The following is a 15,088-nucleotide window of genomic DNA, read 5'->3' as shown; positions in this document are numbered from 1 at the left end:
GCAATAGGTATAAAGGATAAACAGATTTTATTATTACACTTATTATAGTTAACTTAAATAGTTTATCTCTTACACAGATTGTTAACTAGTTATTCTATCGCTTATAGAATTAGTATTGTTTATCCTTTAGTTACAACGATAACTCTTTTCCACCTAATCATTCCATACATTACCTCACGGACTACCGCTTTAGTCTACCTCGCCTTAGTACGGACCGAGCTTAGAGAAGTATAGCCTAACCCCGTGTAACACCGCCATCTAAGGGACATTGTCTGACGTTGTTACGACGTGATGTCTGAGACAACGTGATACAACATGGTCTAGCTAGCATTCGTCGACAAACTCCTCTAGAGCACTATGAGTCGCATAGAAAGCTCCCTTTGGTTTGTAGTTCTCATCAAACATGAGGGGCTTTGCGCCTGGCACCCAAGTGTAAGCATGCTTATCAGTAAAGCCCCAGAAGTTGATATCGGTAATTCCTGCCTCCAAAGCCTCCTTAATGACGGCACCATAGATCTGAGTCTCGAGTGTTTTATTGAGTGTGTGCACGTCCATTTCAGCGATCTCGACTTGCAGCCCGAGCGCTTTGTAGAAACGAACCATGTCGGTTATCACGCCGGGTACCGGAGCCACTTCGGTGATGTGCATCTGCAGGGCAACTCCATCGATTGGAACGCCGTCTGCAACGAGTCCAGAAACCAGATCTTGGAGCTCTTGACGCTTGCCGGGAAGCACTTCTACTTGGTTTTCGTTGATGTATAACTTGGCTCCAGGGGACGCAGCCCGTGCGATGCGGAAAGCTTCGTTGATGTAGCCTGGACCAAGTTTTCTGGAGAAGTCATTCTCATTCAAGCCTCCACCCATAGTTTTGAGAGCCTCAGTGACCACGTCCCATCGGTCGATTTGTCCTTCGTACCGATGCATGATAGCTTCGAAATGAGTCGTCATCGCGGCACGCAACGCTTTGGGATTGGTGATGTTGACTACAAAGTCGGGATTGCAGCAGCTCGAGATGAGTCCGTGCCCTTTGACCAACATGTCATGTTCGTTGGCGAAGTCAACGAGACGGTCGATAGGATCCCAGTTGTAATGGCCTGGTGAAGGGTTGATGAAAGACCATTTCATCTCATTCTCAGGATGCAAGCTGTTGAATTGCTCAGCGAGGATAGCTGCGAAGATAGGATCTTCAAGGTATGTCGGGTTGATAGCTCCAGATCCAATCGTGATGTTCTTCTTATACGCCTCTTCTCTCAGCGATGTAGTGCCGGTGCTGGGGATTGCGATGCTAGCTTTGACGGCGGTAAGGAGTAACAGAGTGGTTGTCATGGTACCAAGAACTTTGAAGTTTGTGCCGAAAGCCATCTTGCCAGGTTCGCGTCGTTCGTATTGTTCGCGCTGCTTGTTTTTCGGTGCTATGTGCCTACTGTATGGGAAGGTTTGGTCGATTTATATATGAATGAAACACGAGTCTTGCCATGCTGCAGCCATGACATGGCTGATCCGCTGGAGTATTTTGAAGTCGGAGAATAGTACTATACTCGTCGACGGCACTTGCCAGATCACGATAGTGTGTACCTAGGAGGACATAGCGTACCTAGAATGGCGACAGTTGCGACCTTCCCAAGGTCGTGCGTGGTGTTGCATAGCCACTGAGCAACTGTAGACTCTGTATGGGGCTAATCCTATGTGTTAGGTCTACCGACCTAAGCTAAGGTAGGATGAGCCCCATATATACCCGGCATTTGCCATTCTTGGCATCACGTGACAGCAACGTTGGCCGAGCTGTGCAGCTAGTACATGGTCAACCATACTAGCAAGCTTGGTAGCTTTTCATCGGCAACCAAAATTGACTTTGGCAAGCTGGCGCTGATTGGCTGAAACCGGGATAGTGGCGGCGGTCACTGCTCGGTGACGCAACACACCCCTGCAAAAGCTGTGCTCAGCTCCAGACAATGCCAGTGCACATGCCTTCTAAACAAATACGCATACGCAGACGCATAACACCCTTTAGTGCTTTCTTTAGAAACCGTCTGATATGTCTCGTCACTCTTTTCGGCAGGCCATCCACTATCATTACTTCTTACTTACACCCTGAATATTCCTCATCGACACCATGGAACCGGAAAAAAGGCTTTCAAATTTCGCCGAGCTACCCGGTGATATACCGATAGATCACACGTCGAAAGGCCATGAAAGTACAGAGATGAATCGTGATCGAAAGGCTATAAGTCGAAAGCCTATAAATCGCAGCAGTTACCAGGAATCTTCTTCGATCAACGCATCAGCGGACGCACCCGATGATGGAAAGCTCAAGACCGGCAGTAAGACTCACAATTCCTCGATTCAGCTGAATTGAAACTCATGTTTTCTAGGCGATGGGCGCATCAACATCGATCTGAATTCGAAAGCTGTGAGGACGCTTTCGCTTCTCTACGGTGATGCTCTTAACGACATACCGGAAGATGCGCCACCAGAGTATTCAGGATTCCCGGTTGGGCCGGATCGCTATAAGTCGTGGCCTGTTAAGCTAAACATTGTCATCCAAGTTGTAGGCAGTCGAGGAGATGTGCAGCCTTTCATCGCGCTTGGTGACGAGCTTCGGCGGTATGGCCACCGAGTGAGGCTAGCGACCCATGACATGTTCCAAAATTTCGTGCGAGGCTCCGGTTCTGGACTAGAATTCTATCCGATCGGCGGTAATCCTTCAGAATTGATGGCTTACATGGTCAAAAACCCTGGACTGATTCCTAGTCTCGAGAGCGTGCGGGCTGGTGAGATCAAGAAGAAACAGTTGATGGTCAGGGAGATGTTGGAAGGGTTCTGGAGGTCATGCATCGCACCAGACATGATGAGCCATGAGCCATTCGTGGCAGATGCTATCATTGCCAACCCGCCAAGCTTTGCGCATGTCCACTGCGCACAAGCTCTTGGAATTCCTGTTCACATGATGTTCACTATGCCATGGACAAGTACGCGAGCATTTCCACACCCGCTAGCGAACCTGAAAAACGCCGAAGGAAAACAAAGCGCTGCAAATTATCTATCATATGGAGTTGTCGATTGGCTAACATGGCAAGGGTAAGTTGTTCATCCAAAGTGGACATAGCATTCCTCGTTGCACAGTCTAGACGATACTGACCTGGAATCTAGACTTGGTGACGTTATCAACCAATGGCGTCAGACGCTGGACTTGGAGGAGGTGGGAATGTTCGATGGCCCTAGTCTTGCGAACACACTGAGCATCCCCATGACTTACTGCTGGTCTCCGGCTCTTGTACCAAAACCCTTTGACTGGCCGGGCCACATAGACGTCTGCGGTTTCTTCTTCCGGGATCCTCCTCGGTACGAGCCACCAGCTGAGATTCGATCCTTCATTGAGAGTGGACCGCCACCCGTCTACATAGGCTTTGGCAGCATCGTTCTTGACGACCCTCAAAGAATTACCGCAGTCATATTGGAGGCTGTAAGAGCGAACGGATTTCGTGCGATCGTGTCCAAGGGATGGTCGAAGTTGGGAGATCACGGAGAGTCTCATGAAGATATAATCTTCATTGGTGATTGTCCACACGAGTGGTTGTTTCAACATGTGGCCGCAGTGGTACATCATGGTGGCGCTGGGACGACTGCATGTGGTTTGCTGAACGGCAAGCCCACGACTATCGTGCCATTCTTCGGAGAGTAAGTCAGAAAGTCCACTCCGTTGAGTCGGCAGATATGCTAATAATTCGATAGTCAGCCATTTTGGGGCCAGATGGTAGCTGCTGCTGGTGCTGGTCCGATGCCTATTCCTCAGCGGGACATAACTGCCGAAAGCCTGTCTCAAGCGATCAGATTTTGTTTGTCACCTGAAGCAGCGAGCGCGGCTGCAGTCATTGCACAGAAGATGCAATCCGAGAGAGGCGTCGAAGCTGCAGTTATGTCTTTCCATCGGAATCTCCCCATCAGAGACATGTCTTGCGATGTACTACCACACCTTCCAGCAACTTTCGGTTTTCACAAAAAAGGGCAAAAATGGAAGCTTTCTTCCTTGGTGACAGAAGTTATGGCACGAAAACTTCCTAAAGATGCCAAAAACCTAAAATTGTACGCCTCGCTCTTATCTTTTCGTGCTTGATTAGCATTTTCTGCATCCGATCGCTAATTAGTATACAGATACGAGAGCAAACCCATTACCATAGAGCCTCGTCGATGGGATCCCATCTCAGGTGGGGCGTCCGCAGTGCTTGCTACTTCGGTCGATCTTGCGACATGCGTTACAGGAGTTTTCACGAAACCAATAACGGAGTATCGAGACGATCGCGATCGACGCGCCTACGAAGAATCAAAGCTAGAAGCTTCGACAGCGTCCAATACCGGTACCAACCATATCGACCAATCGGCACCAATGTCTGACAGCGCAAGTGCTGAGACATCAGCAAACAGTGTTGTTCCGAAACGTAAAGCTATCTCAGCAGGTCAACTAGCAGGCGCGTCCGGAGCGAGCATTGGCATGTTTGCTCCAAAAGCCCTAAAGGGTATGATGGTCGACATTCCTCTCGCGATTACCGATGGACTCAAGAATGTGCCTCGACTCTACGGCGAAACGCCTCGTGACCACGGACCTGTGACAGGTTTCACGAGTGGCGCAGCTGTTGCAGGCAAGACCTTCGCGTGGGGCTTCATGGAAGGTGTCAGTGACATTGTTGTAAAGCCGTACCAAGGTGCTCGAGAGGAAGGCTTTACAGGCGCTGCAAAAGGCGTGGGCAAAGGAATGTCTAGCATGGTCACAAAGACCGGTGCTGGCATGTTCGGTCTCCTTGGGTATACAAGCCAAGGCATCGCGAAAAGTTTGAGATCGACAGTCCACATGAAGACCAGAAAAATCATTGCTGAAGCGAGACATGCAGAGGGAAGGTGGTTAGTCGAGAACGACAAACATAACACGGAAGAGGCTGAGAAGATCATCATGCGTTTGCTAGCACGGAAAGGGGATAAGTGATGAGAATGGGACATGGGATTAGCGGGAGAGCGTCTTTCTGAAGGCGATGGGAACAATTCAACGCAGATGTTGGAGCGACTATATCGCTACCTACAGAGTGTTGAGAATTAGGTGGTTGCGCCAGCTGTTAGTGCAGAAAAGAATCGACGACTGCTTAATGGAGGTCGGCAGAGCATGGAAAGTCCAATATATCAGGTGTTCGACGTAGCTACTCTAGACTAAAGTGCTAGAGATCTAAGTCTTTGGTCCGGGTGGAAAATTTCGCGGAAAGAGAACCACGGTTCAACATCGGGAAGGAAAGTCTTGAACCACACCACGAGAGTTCTTGCCTACTCAAACCTACTTCTCCCTGCCACTTATAGCACTGCATCACTCAAGCACGCTCACATACAAACACGAATGCGCACGCACACACACATACACACACACACACACGCGCACACACATACTGATACGTACGCTTCGCACACGTTCCACTATGACATCTTCGCAACAGCCGCCTCAGCCTTCGTGAGACCCTCAAAATCCCGCGACATATCAGCGATTAGGGGTACCCGTACCAGATTTACTTCGAGTGCGAGAGCTAACATCCGTTAATCTAAGAATACCCCTTCCTACTACAAAACAGCATATCAAGAGCTATATTGATACAAAAAGGGGATTCAGAAGACTACAATGCTATTCGTCTTGACGAGTCTTCTTATTGAAAGGCAATGTCGGCTGTAAGCATTGTAGACGTGCTCTCCGTTAACCACCGACGGGTTGACCAGCGCAAAAAAGATGACAGCCACTTTCGCATCCCACCTACTATAGCAACATGAAACTTCTCGTTGAATCGCAAAACTAGCCACTTTGAACGACCTCGATGCAGCGAAAGACGCGTCTGTGAAGATCTGGGAGGCTTCCGACTGATGAGAAGGAGCCATGTTGTGTATTGTTATTGGTGCCTTCCACGCCCACTAGCGTGACATCTATAAAGTCAGAACCGTCCGTAGCACCCGTCCATCACTTCTGCACTCCAACACCGACTACACAAATCTTTCGAGCCTCCAACACATTATCACCACAAACTTCGCCACAGCCAAGAAGGCATGGGAAGATTACATGCGGCCATGCGACCGACTCCCCGAGGAAGCCGATCCGAATACAAGATGTGATCTGGCTACGAAAGCCTTGGGCAAGAGCAACGGAAAGCTCTTGGCCGATAAAAGGCCTGAATGGAACGACGAGCTACCAAGGTGGCTCTGGGACCAAGGCGTCGGCCTATGCACTGCGTTCGCGATCGCAGCAAACCAGTCGTCGAAGATCGAGGCGACATACAATGAATACAAGGGCAAACATAGAAATGCCACCAAGACCGACATCGCGAACAACTCTGCGCCCATGTTCTCCGGACTGCACCGAGCCTGGAGGCTACAAGAGCCCGCGACCCCCGGATTTGTCCCCATTTGCTATATTGTCTTTGGCGGGGGTAGTCTGCAACAGAAGGAGACTTACCACAATGTCGTCTCCCAACACTTGAAGACACTCCAATCATCTGAAGGAGAGATGAGAGACCGCGTTGTCTCTCAGGTTCTGGAGATATTCGCGCAGGCGCTGCAACTTTGGGAAAACCCGATGTTGTCAATTCGTGTAGAACTTCTCGACGATGGCAAGGTGCTTCGCGCGTGGCCGAGTTCTAGATATGAGATAGACTACGTAACACTGTAATCCACACGCCAACTTCATCCCGTTTTCACTAACGACCATTGACGTGACACTGATGTAAGATCGCCGGTGATATTGCCAGGTGGTCTTACGCTGCAAAACTTCGGCGTCGGGTTTCCTTCCCGAAATAGAGAAAGGGCACCAGCCACCTTCACTACCCCCTTGTCGTAGGTGTGGCACACCTGCTCAGCATAAAACTCTGCTACTCCCCTGCACATAACTTTTGACTCCTCTTCCACAATTGCTCAATCTCGCCGACTGTTCATGACTCCAGTATGTTGAACCGGAGAAGCACCGAATCCGGCTTTGCGTCTCACGTGCTGCAGACACAGGATGAGATGTGAGCAAAACCAACCTTTTGCGAACCAGTGGAAGTCATGAATCTGACAAGCCATCCCAGCTCTCGGTGCAATACCATGAACTCACCACTCCTACGTCTTCCAGCTGAAATCCGCAACATGATTTGGACCTTCGCCCTGGACCGTGGCCAAGACATTGAGTTGCTTCGTCACTCTGAACTTCGCTTTCCACACACGCTCCAAAATTATCTGAGTCTCCTCTTCGTCTGCCGGCAGATCCACGCAGAGACAGCTCTTCTTCCCTATGAGCTCAAGACCTTCAGTATGCTTAGCCCTGGTAGAAGCTATCTCGTCAGGTTTCTCGAGCGGAGGACCGTCGTGCAGAGGGAGGTAATGGCGGGTGTGAAGTGGTCGTGGTATGGGTCTGCGCCGGAGATGCACTCTGCGGTAGAGTGGTTAAGGATGAGTAGGGTTCGCAAGGATAGTTGGTGAATGGCTAGCGGATGTACTCGGAAAAGAGCTGCATTGTCTTCGTTGCGAATCAGGTAGAAGGTTGTCGCCTCTAGGCCGACAAGGAAGGCGTGAAGTGGTCGTTGTTAACTTGGTGTCGTGGTCATGCGCATTACCTCCAACATTGCCTAGTTAGGCAGCGCAGTTCTCCCAGCCTTCGAGGTTAGCAGCATACCATCTATCTTTGATTGGGCTCACAGAGCTTTCGAGCGAGTTGTGTTCGGCGATGGGGTATGATATGGTAGTCATCCAAGTTTTTGGTAGATTGAATGTAAATATTCTCAGTCTGCTAATGTCAAAAGCACTTGGTCTTTCAAAAAGTTGGTATACTTCAAGTCTATATTATGACCTCGCAGTATCGATCAGTTTAGCTTGACGAATGCTGTCAAGACTGCTGCATACGCTGCCGTCGCAGCCAATAGATTGACTGGATCCGTCTTCGCAAATAGTGCTACACCAACTGCAAACAGCAGTATCGACGTCGGGATGACCGCCAACGTCTTCGTCTTCACATCCCCCACAAGCAATATCAGCATCGAGACAACAATGATCATGCCACCAACGAACGCAGAAGCAAATCGTTTCCACGCTAGAACGAACTGTTCTCTTCGCTGTTCACTTGCGAACGCATGCGCGCGAGTTGTGCCTAGACTTTGTCCGAGCGCATTGCTGTGCTCCATGAGCTTCGGGTCGAAAGATCCGAGGAGATCCGCATCGCGGAACAGGCTGCGGTGAGTGCTCGGAACGGTGAGGTTGAGGTCCGGAATTAATGCGCCCTGGAGCTTGGAGCCGCTGCCATTGTCAATACGAGACGCTGCGATATCCTTCACGAATTGGGTAGACCAGCGGTTGGCGTGGATGAACTCGAAGTCACGGAGCGCATTGGCTGGGTGGGGTGTTAGGTAAGCAGGCCAGTGCTGTTAGCGTCAAGGATGACGTACTATACTCATGCAAGGTTCCTCGCATGCGACTCAACTGTTCATCTGTAATGTTTTCTCCCTCGACCTTTTGGATCTCTCGAGCGAGCTGTCGCTGCAGATCGTAGAGTGTAATGGTGTATAAAGGCCGGAAATCGATAACGGAGATGCCGCCTGCGACCCAGTGTCTTGCGGCACCCCGCAAAAAGCGGGTTAGACGCTCATGATAAGGAAGTTCAGCCAGGCCATCAAGACAATTTTCGCGAACAGCTTCTTCATTCTTGCCGTCGCTGCTTATGGAAGAGGAAACAGGGGCTGGCATCGTCGATTTGGACCCCAAAGTCGTGGAAACGACGACCGGTTTAATGTCCCAACGGAGGACTCCTACCGTCATCTACTCCCATGTCGCTATGCCCAAAGTCTGACCGCCATGGGGAGGATGACTTGAGGGCTGAATATTCCGGTCAGCCTAGTCACCCTTTGCAGCTGATGCGTGTGCAGGGTACCTCTGTGAGAGGCTGCACTTTGCGATGCGCACGTGCAATATTGCAGAGCATGGAGATTGGCTAGCCTCGTCGAGGGCCGAGCCCGCAATGCAGCCACATCCCGTTCCCGTCTGCCTTCGCCTGAATCGTCTAGCTGAGGGTAATGTGGCTGCACAACCCCGCAGTGACCACAAATCACAAGCAAGATACCTGTGGGGCGCTGTATGTTAGGAAGAGTGACATGGTGGGCGGCTTACCTTGCATCCCAGCGCATGCATAGCCCGATCTTCAGCCTCGTTGCAAAAACGCCACGAGATAGAGATAAGAACGACCAAACCCTGATGCGGAAGACGCCTGAATTCTCAGGACGAGTCCACAGGTTTGCCTACGCTGAGGTCCGATCTCAAACCAGAATGCTTCAGCCAATATTCGACCTTCTGATCATCATCATACAATACCTCCTGTCAGGATCGCTGAAAGGTGTCAACGTCATGTACCGTAGGTCGCCCAAATTATTGATTTTCATGTGTTCATATTTGACCTCCAGTGTAGAAAATGCCATGCTATGGGCAAACGGCTCGACTCCAATAGAATTGCTGGCTAAGGAGATTGATGATGCCCTTTGCTACAATTCCGATGGCCAGGAGTTCCTACCTGAAGATAAGATAAGGTACTTCACTCAAGAAGAGAAAATCTTATCTGTCATCGGTGACGCAAAGTTGTTCGGGAGTATGGCTGAGCTCATCACTTTTATCTCGAACGAGGCGCCGAGATTATTCCTTATCCTTGTTTTGATGGAGAGTGAACCCCTGGAAGAGCGACTCAAAGACTTCCGAAACGAGAATTTTGTTGATTCTGTGTTGCCGATCAAACTCGACCAAAACTATCTCGCGACAACGTTACGTGTACAAGAGCCAGTCAATCTTACCCGATATTCAGTCTTCACCCAGTGGGGGCGAGAACGGAGACGTTCATTCACGAGTTCTCAATGGTTTTTCACAGCTCCTGTTTTTGGCACATCGAAATTCCATTTGCAGCTCGCTGCGGCACAGAGATTGCCATTTCTGGACGTCGCACCACGACCTGCGAGTAGTGGCTATTTTGGGGAGGTTACCAAAGTTATCATTCACGCCAAACACGTTGATCCATCGGCAAAGCTCTCTGTTTTTCCGTGGTCTCCAAGATCATCGGGCAAGGATAAAATCCCTCTTCCAATAGAAGCCATAGCAGTTGCGGTTAAGAAAACCAAGGAAGGCGACGACGATCCTAAGTTTAGCCGCGCCGCATTTTTCGATAAGGAGGTCAGGAATCTAGACATTCTGCGAAACTACCGCTCACCGCATCTTATCAAGCCAATCGCAGGCTACCAGATCGGCCAAAACAGATGTTTGATGTTTCCTTGGGCAGATGGAGGTAATCTCGGCCGTTATTGGGAGGAGCATCCATCACGTGCTCGAGATAGAACACATGTCCTATGGCAGCTTCATCAATTTGTGGAGATCTGTGGCGCGCTGGAAGAGCTTCATGGAAGCAATTGCCGGCACGGTGATCTGAAGCCTGAGAACATCCTTTGGTTCGATCCTGAAGACAAGCAGGGAGGTACACTGCAGATCGCAGACTTGGGTCTCGCCACCTTCCATGTAAAAGAAGCAAACACAAGAGATCGCAAAGGAATGCCTACCCAGACACCCTCGGGTACTTCGCGATACGAGCCACCTGAGATGGATGCGCAGCGTAATACAGATGAAGCACGATCACGTCAATACGATATCTGGTCCCTAGGATGTGTCGTGTTTGAACTCCTCTTGTGGCTTGCATATGGGCCTAGCGATATCACAATCTTTAGGGACAATACGCCCTACTTTTGGCAGAGGGGAAACAAACGCGAGCATGCCAGATACATAGTCCACGAATATGCCGTTGCGATTATGGAATCCCTGGACACCCAATTCAAGGCCCACTCAGCTTACAAAGATCTTCTTGATCTTGTGCGATACCGACTCTTGGTGGTCAAGTACTCTGAGGATTACAACCTTGTGGCGGACGACTGTCGAGCGAGCGCAGCTAAAGTGCATCAGTGCTTTGAGGGTATTTATCAGAGCTGTGCGCGAAACGAGAAAGACTACCTGACGCCCCTCGAAGAAAGGCTGCAGTATCCCAAAATCGAGCTTCACAGTCAAGCAACTCAGCGAAATGGAGCTCAACACAATGAAGTTCATGAAAAGGATGGCAAACTTGCCGTCCCTGGGCAAAATCCTATCACTAAGTCTACTGTAGAAACAAAGCAGACCCCAGAAGAAACTTCGATTCCAGAACTGGAAGAGAGCTTGACTCATGAAGCATCAGACGATCGAACTTCAGAATTGCCAGTCGAGTTTCGCTTCAATCTCCGCCAGCCAACCTTTCCTCAACATCTCGGCAACCAGAACAGTCAGGCGTCACAAGCCTCCAATCATCAAGAAGTATGTCTGTCTTGACCTCGACTTCCAAGTACATTTAGGACTAGTAAACTAACACAACAGCGATAGTACGTAAGCTTCGCTACTAGCCACGAATAGTCCGAATGCAACTGATCACCTCGACACAGAATGTCAGTCATCCCCTCCAGTCAGCGCATGTAGTTTCATTGACGAAGTGATATCGCCTCAAAACAGATCGTAAGTTTTCCGTGATGACTGTTGGATCCGCTGACAGAGTGCAGTCTGTGAGTACTGGTATTCTCGCGAACCTTAGACGATAGTGACTCACTTGCGCAGAAATCCAGCGTACTAAACGACGACTGGACGTCTCTTCCAGACAACGACTTCGCTGCTGGATATCTCAATATTATAGGACGGAGTCGAATGAGGCCAACACCAAGCAGAGCCGTTGCAGCAACTTGCAATCACGTTTACTCGAACACGTCTGTGGATTTGTTCGATTCAATTTGTGACCTTGCAGCACTACAAGATACAGCGAAAGCCTGCGATCTGTGCAGGTTATTGCTAGAGGCATTGGAACGAAGGAAATTTAAACCACCGGGAAGAGCCAATTTGCGTACTGACGCTGCTCACGTAGGCCTTGCAGATGGGCCTAATCTTCTTTCTCTATATCGTACATTCGGTAAGATGTGGTCTATCTGCCATTGCTATACATCCTTACTTACTCATGCAGATCCGGACATACCAGTTCCCGAAGGCGCACAACTAGGTTTGACACAACTTTTCAATCCAAGCACCCCTGAATTCTTCGCACTTCTGAAGGAATGGATCCGAGTTTGTGACTCAGATCATGACCAGTGTCAGCGTGATAACGTCACACTCACAATGCCGACTCGGCTCATAGAAGTGGGCAAACAGCTTCGCCTCGTCGATACTAGGAACATCGAACCATCGCGATACGTCGCTTTAAGTCACTGCTGGGGCCATCTACAGGAGCACGAAAAGTTCTGCACCTACAAGCGCAATATCACTCAACGCAAGGCAGGGATCCAATTCGACGCACTGCCACGAACATTCCGCGATGCCGTCATTGTAGCACGGGGTATTTCAATGGATTACATCTGGATTGACTCGCTTTGCATCATTCAAGATGATGAAGCTGATTGGCAAAGCGAAGCAAGCAAGATGGAACAGGTTTTCAGTGCTGCATACCTAACTATCGGCGCAAGCTCAGCCAGATCATCGCTTCAAGGTTTCCTTGCTGATCGGCGCCCACGATCTGTGGTGGAAGTCCCGAGTGATACATCGGGTGCGATATATGCTTGTATGGATATTGACGACTTTCATGAAGATGTTGAGCTTTCGCCGCTCAATAGCCGGGGTTGGGTGTTGCAAGAGAGGGCGCTATCCCGTCGCACGGTATTCTTTACGTCCTCACAAGTCTACTGGGAATGTGGGGCTGGCATACACTGTGAAACATTGGCCCGTCTCAAAAAGTGAGTTTGTTTGCAATGGAAACCAAAACATCTCTTTGCCTACCTTGACTAATGCATCTCCAAAGTTCTAAAGCTGCCCTCCTGGGTGACGCTAACTTCCCAACATCTGCCGTGGCTCATTACAAAGACGGGAGACAACTACTCATACAGGACTTATACGAACGATACTCAAGCTTGGCGTTCACCGAACCTGCAGATCGATCCGTCGCGATACTAGGTTTGCAAGAACGACTTTCAAGAACTTTCACTACAAAAGCCGCCCATGGACTATTCGAAGCATATTTCGCCCGAGGTTTGCTTTGGAGACGTCGCGACTGGCAGCGTATGAGGCGCATTGCGCAACCATCAGGTCGCCAGGTGCCCAGTTGGTCGTCACTCTCGAAAGAAGGTAGTATCAAATACATGGATACAACTGATCAATTGAGATTCAAGGAGACTGCATGGGCTACCAACGATTTCAAAAGTCCCTTCACTGTCTCGAAAGGGTCTACAAGCATGCATGAGGTAATAGCCTTCCAGGGGTTGACGAGGAGGATGCATATTCCACAGACGGATATGTTGGTGTACATCAAGTTCGATAGTGATGACGATTTCGAAGTGAACGACCTTCGATGCGTTGTCATTGGAAGGGACAGAAGTGATGGAGAGGAAGAGAGCCCAAAGAGCCACGTGTTGGTGATAAATCAATATCGCCGTCCTAATGGGGGCCACATTTGGGAAAGGGTTGGAGTTGCTTCACTCATCTCCAGTGTCATTGATGAAAAAGGAGAATGGGTAGATATCCATTAGTAGCATGTCTATTGAGCTATACTTGGTCCTCCAAACATCATCTTATCCAAGACACACTATGGTGTTGCCTGCAAGCTATACTTTCAGACTTGCGTCGACTAGCATCATCCCTTCCATAGAGTTGCCATAAGTCATGACACCCCTAGTAACAAGCAGGTCAACGCCTCTGGACGTGCCACGTCAGTCAAGCAGGGGCCCCCTATCTGTTCGCCTTGTCTGTTTCCAGCAATGCGCACCACTCAACACCGCATTCTACGAAATCTGAGGCCATGAACGAGATATCTTCAATCGCAATAGCTAGAGATTGGGATGTGCTGGTTGCCGTTTTTCTTCCTCCTGTCGTCGCCCTGCAGAAAATCGCTCACTGATGTGGCAGCCTGCTGGCGCGTAGTATCTTCTCCGCCAACTTGAAATCTTCCAGTCTTTGCTGATATGTTGGTGGAATCGCAAGCTTTGCCTGCACCTCTCCGTCATCCGAGTGTGCATCTTGCTTCTGTATCTCTTTATCAGCCTGGTCTTTTGTAGCATACGCTGTACTCACACTCCCTGTTTCGTGCGTTTTCGCATCAATGTAGATGATATATATGTTCTTTCTTAGGGAAACACGAAATCTGTCCTTTCCCACCTTCCTTGCAAGGCTGTCCGAAAGGTCTCGAGGATGAATGCGGTCTGTATGTTCCGTGTAGACCGTCACACTCTGATCTTCGCGCACGCATCTCAGTAAGCGTTCAGACATAGTATATCAGGGCTTTACAAAGCACCAAAAATGTAGCGTGGAGAAGGCAGGATGCAAAGTGAAGGCGATGAAAATACGAATGCGCCAAGTGGCGAGCGCTAAGTAAGGTGGTCGCGTCGAAATTGCGGCTGGCCCCTACGCATTATACTTCCCGGACTAAGGAGGCGCGCAAGTTCCGGCTGACCGGGCTATGACGATCGGGGCCAGCTGAACTGCATGCGGCTGTGCTTGACACAACACTTGTTGGATGGCGCACAGACACTTCGCCAATCAAAGCGCATCAGCGTTGCTGTTGTCAAACAGGCGGCATATGCGCTTTGTGTTGTCTGATACAAAAGTCGGTGCCTCGAGGGCGATGGTTAGAGAAGGCTCATAGTGTGACTCAGGCGATAACATCACATGGTGCGACCCTGATGTGACTCAAAATTCGCCCTGTCGAAGGGTTTAGACATTTGTCTCCGTTGTTCACCCGTAAATGTGAATCGGCTAACTTTCATGACGGATGTCATTCTTTTTCCTTGGAAGCGCTTGTGGCGGCATCGGAACAGGAAGGTCCGTCGCTTCAAATACATCGCTTGAAATACAACAAAGATCGCATTTCGGAACATATCAGCTCGCCAAAGCGACAATAAACGAAGTATATATTCTCGAAGAAATTCCAAACACCATTCGCCGTCGTTTAGTATAAGTTGCATTGGTTCCTATCTCAGAGAGGATTCGGTGTGGAGGATGTTGAGGCAGTGCTGCTTTT

The 15,088-nt window shown here is 49.6% G+C and overlaps 6 protein-coding genes across 6 annotated transcripts; 4 read left to right on the top strand and 2 right to left on the bottom strand.

Moving 5' to 3' along the window:
* Window positions 1-66: 66 nt before the first annotated feature.
* CC77DRAFT_1026728 (glycoside hydrolase) lies at window positions 67-1,692 on the bottom strand. Its single transcript, XM_018526316.1, has one exon. The coding sequence runs from the start codon at window positions 1,360-1,362 to the stop codon at window positions 325-327; it is 1,038 nt and encodes a 345-aa protein (XP_018378794.1). The 5' UTR covers window positions 1,363-1,692; the 3' UTR covers window positions 67-324.
* A 421-nt stretch (window positions 1,693-2,113) lies between these two features.
* On the top strand, window positions 2,114-4,978 carry CC77DRAFT_1014912 (UDP-Glycosyltransferase/glycogen phosphorylase; the record flags this gene model as incomplete). The annotated part of the gene is made up of 5 exons (XM_018523924.1): window positions 2,114-2,321; window positions 2,373-3,078; window positions 3,151-3,678; window positions 3,733-4,083; window positions 4,153-4,978. The coding sequence occupies 5 exons, from the start codon at window positions 2,114-2,116 to the stop codon at window positions 4,976-4,978; spliced, it is 2,619 nt and encodes an 872-aa protein (XP_018378793.1).
* Window positions 4,979-6,082: 1,104 nt separating this feature from the next.
* CC77DRAFT_1014911 (hypothetical protein) lies at window positions 6,083-6,688 on the top strand (the record flags this gene model as incomplete). Its single annotated transcript, XM_018523923.1, has 1 exon — window positions 6,083-6,688. One exon carries the CDS (start codon window positions 6,083-6,085, stop codon window positions 6,686-6,688), a length of 606 nt encoding a protein of 201 aa, XP_018378792.1.
* Window positions 6,689-6,824: 136 nt separating this feature from the next.
* On the top strand, window positions 6,825-7,666 carry CC77DRAFT_672907 (hypothetical protein). Its single transcript, XM_018532703.1, has 2 exons — window positions 6,825-7,025; window positions 7,086-7,666. Exons 1-2 carry the CDS (start codon window positions 6,961-6,963, stop codon window positions 7,474-7,476), a joined length of 456 nt encoding a protein of 151 aa, XP_018378791.1. The 5' UTR covers window positions 6,825-6,960; the 3' UTR covers window positions 7,477-7,666.
* Window positions 7,667-7,856: 190 nt separating this feature from the next.
* On the bottom strand, window positions 7,857-8,733 carry CC77DRAFT_1067958 (hypothetical protein; the record flags this gene model as incomplete). The annotated part of the gene is made up of 2 exons (XM_018529054.1): window positions 7,857-8,380; window positions 8,436-8,733. The coding sequence occupies 2 exons, from the start codon at window positions 8,731-8,733 to the stop codon at window positions 7,857-7,859; spliced, it is 822 nt and encodes a 273-aa protein (XP_018378790.1).
* An 80-nt stretch (window positions 8,734-8,813) lies between these two features.
* CC77DRAFT_1014910 (HET-domain-containing protein) lies at window positions 8,814-13,601 on the top strand (the record flags this gene model as incomplete). The annotated part of the gene is made up of 10 exons (XM_018523922.1): window positions 8,814-8,874; window positions 8,913-9,118; window positions 9,166-9,394; window positions 9,449-11,358; window positions 11,419-11,423; window positions 11,455-11,553; window positions 11,591-11,600; window positions 11,653-11,998; window positions 12,050-12,812; window positions 12,878-13,601. The coding sequence occupies 10 exons, from the start codon at window positions 8,814-8,816 to the stop codon at window positions 13,599-13,601; spliced, it is 4,353 nt and encodes a 1,450-aa protein (XP_018378789.1).
* Between the last annotated feature and the right edge of the window lie 1,487 nt (window positions 13,602-15,088).

The sequence above is a fragment of the Alternaria alternata genome, assembly GCF_001642055.1.
Source record: "Alternaria alternata strain SRC1lrK2f unplaced genomic scaffold CC77scaffold_45, whole genome shotgun sequence".
In the NCBI taxonomy this organism is placed as follows: domain Eukaryota; kingdom Fungi; phylum Ascomycota; class Dothideomycetes; order Pleosporales; family Pleosporaceae; genus Alternaria; species Alternaria alternata.
The sequence above is the reverse complement of the archived record's forward strand: the minus strand, read 5'-3'. Positions and strand labels throughout refer to the sequence as shown.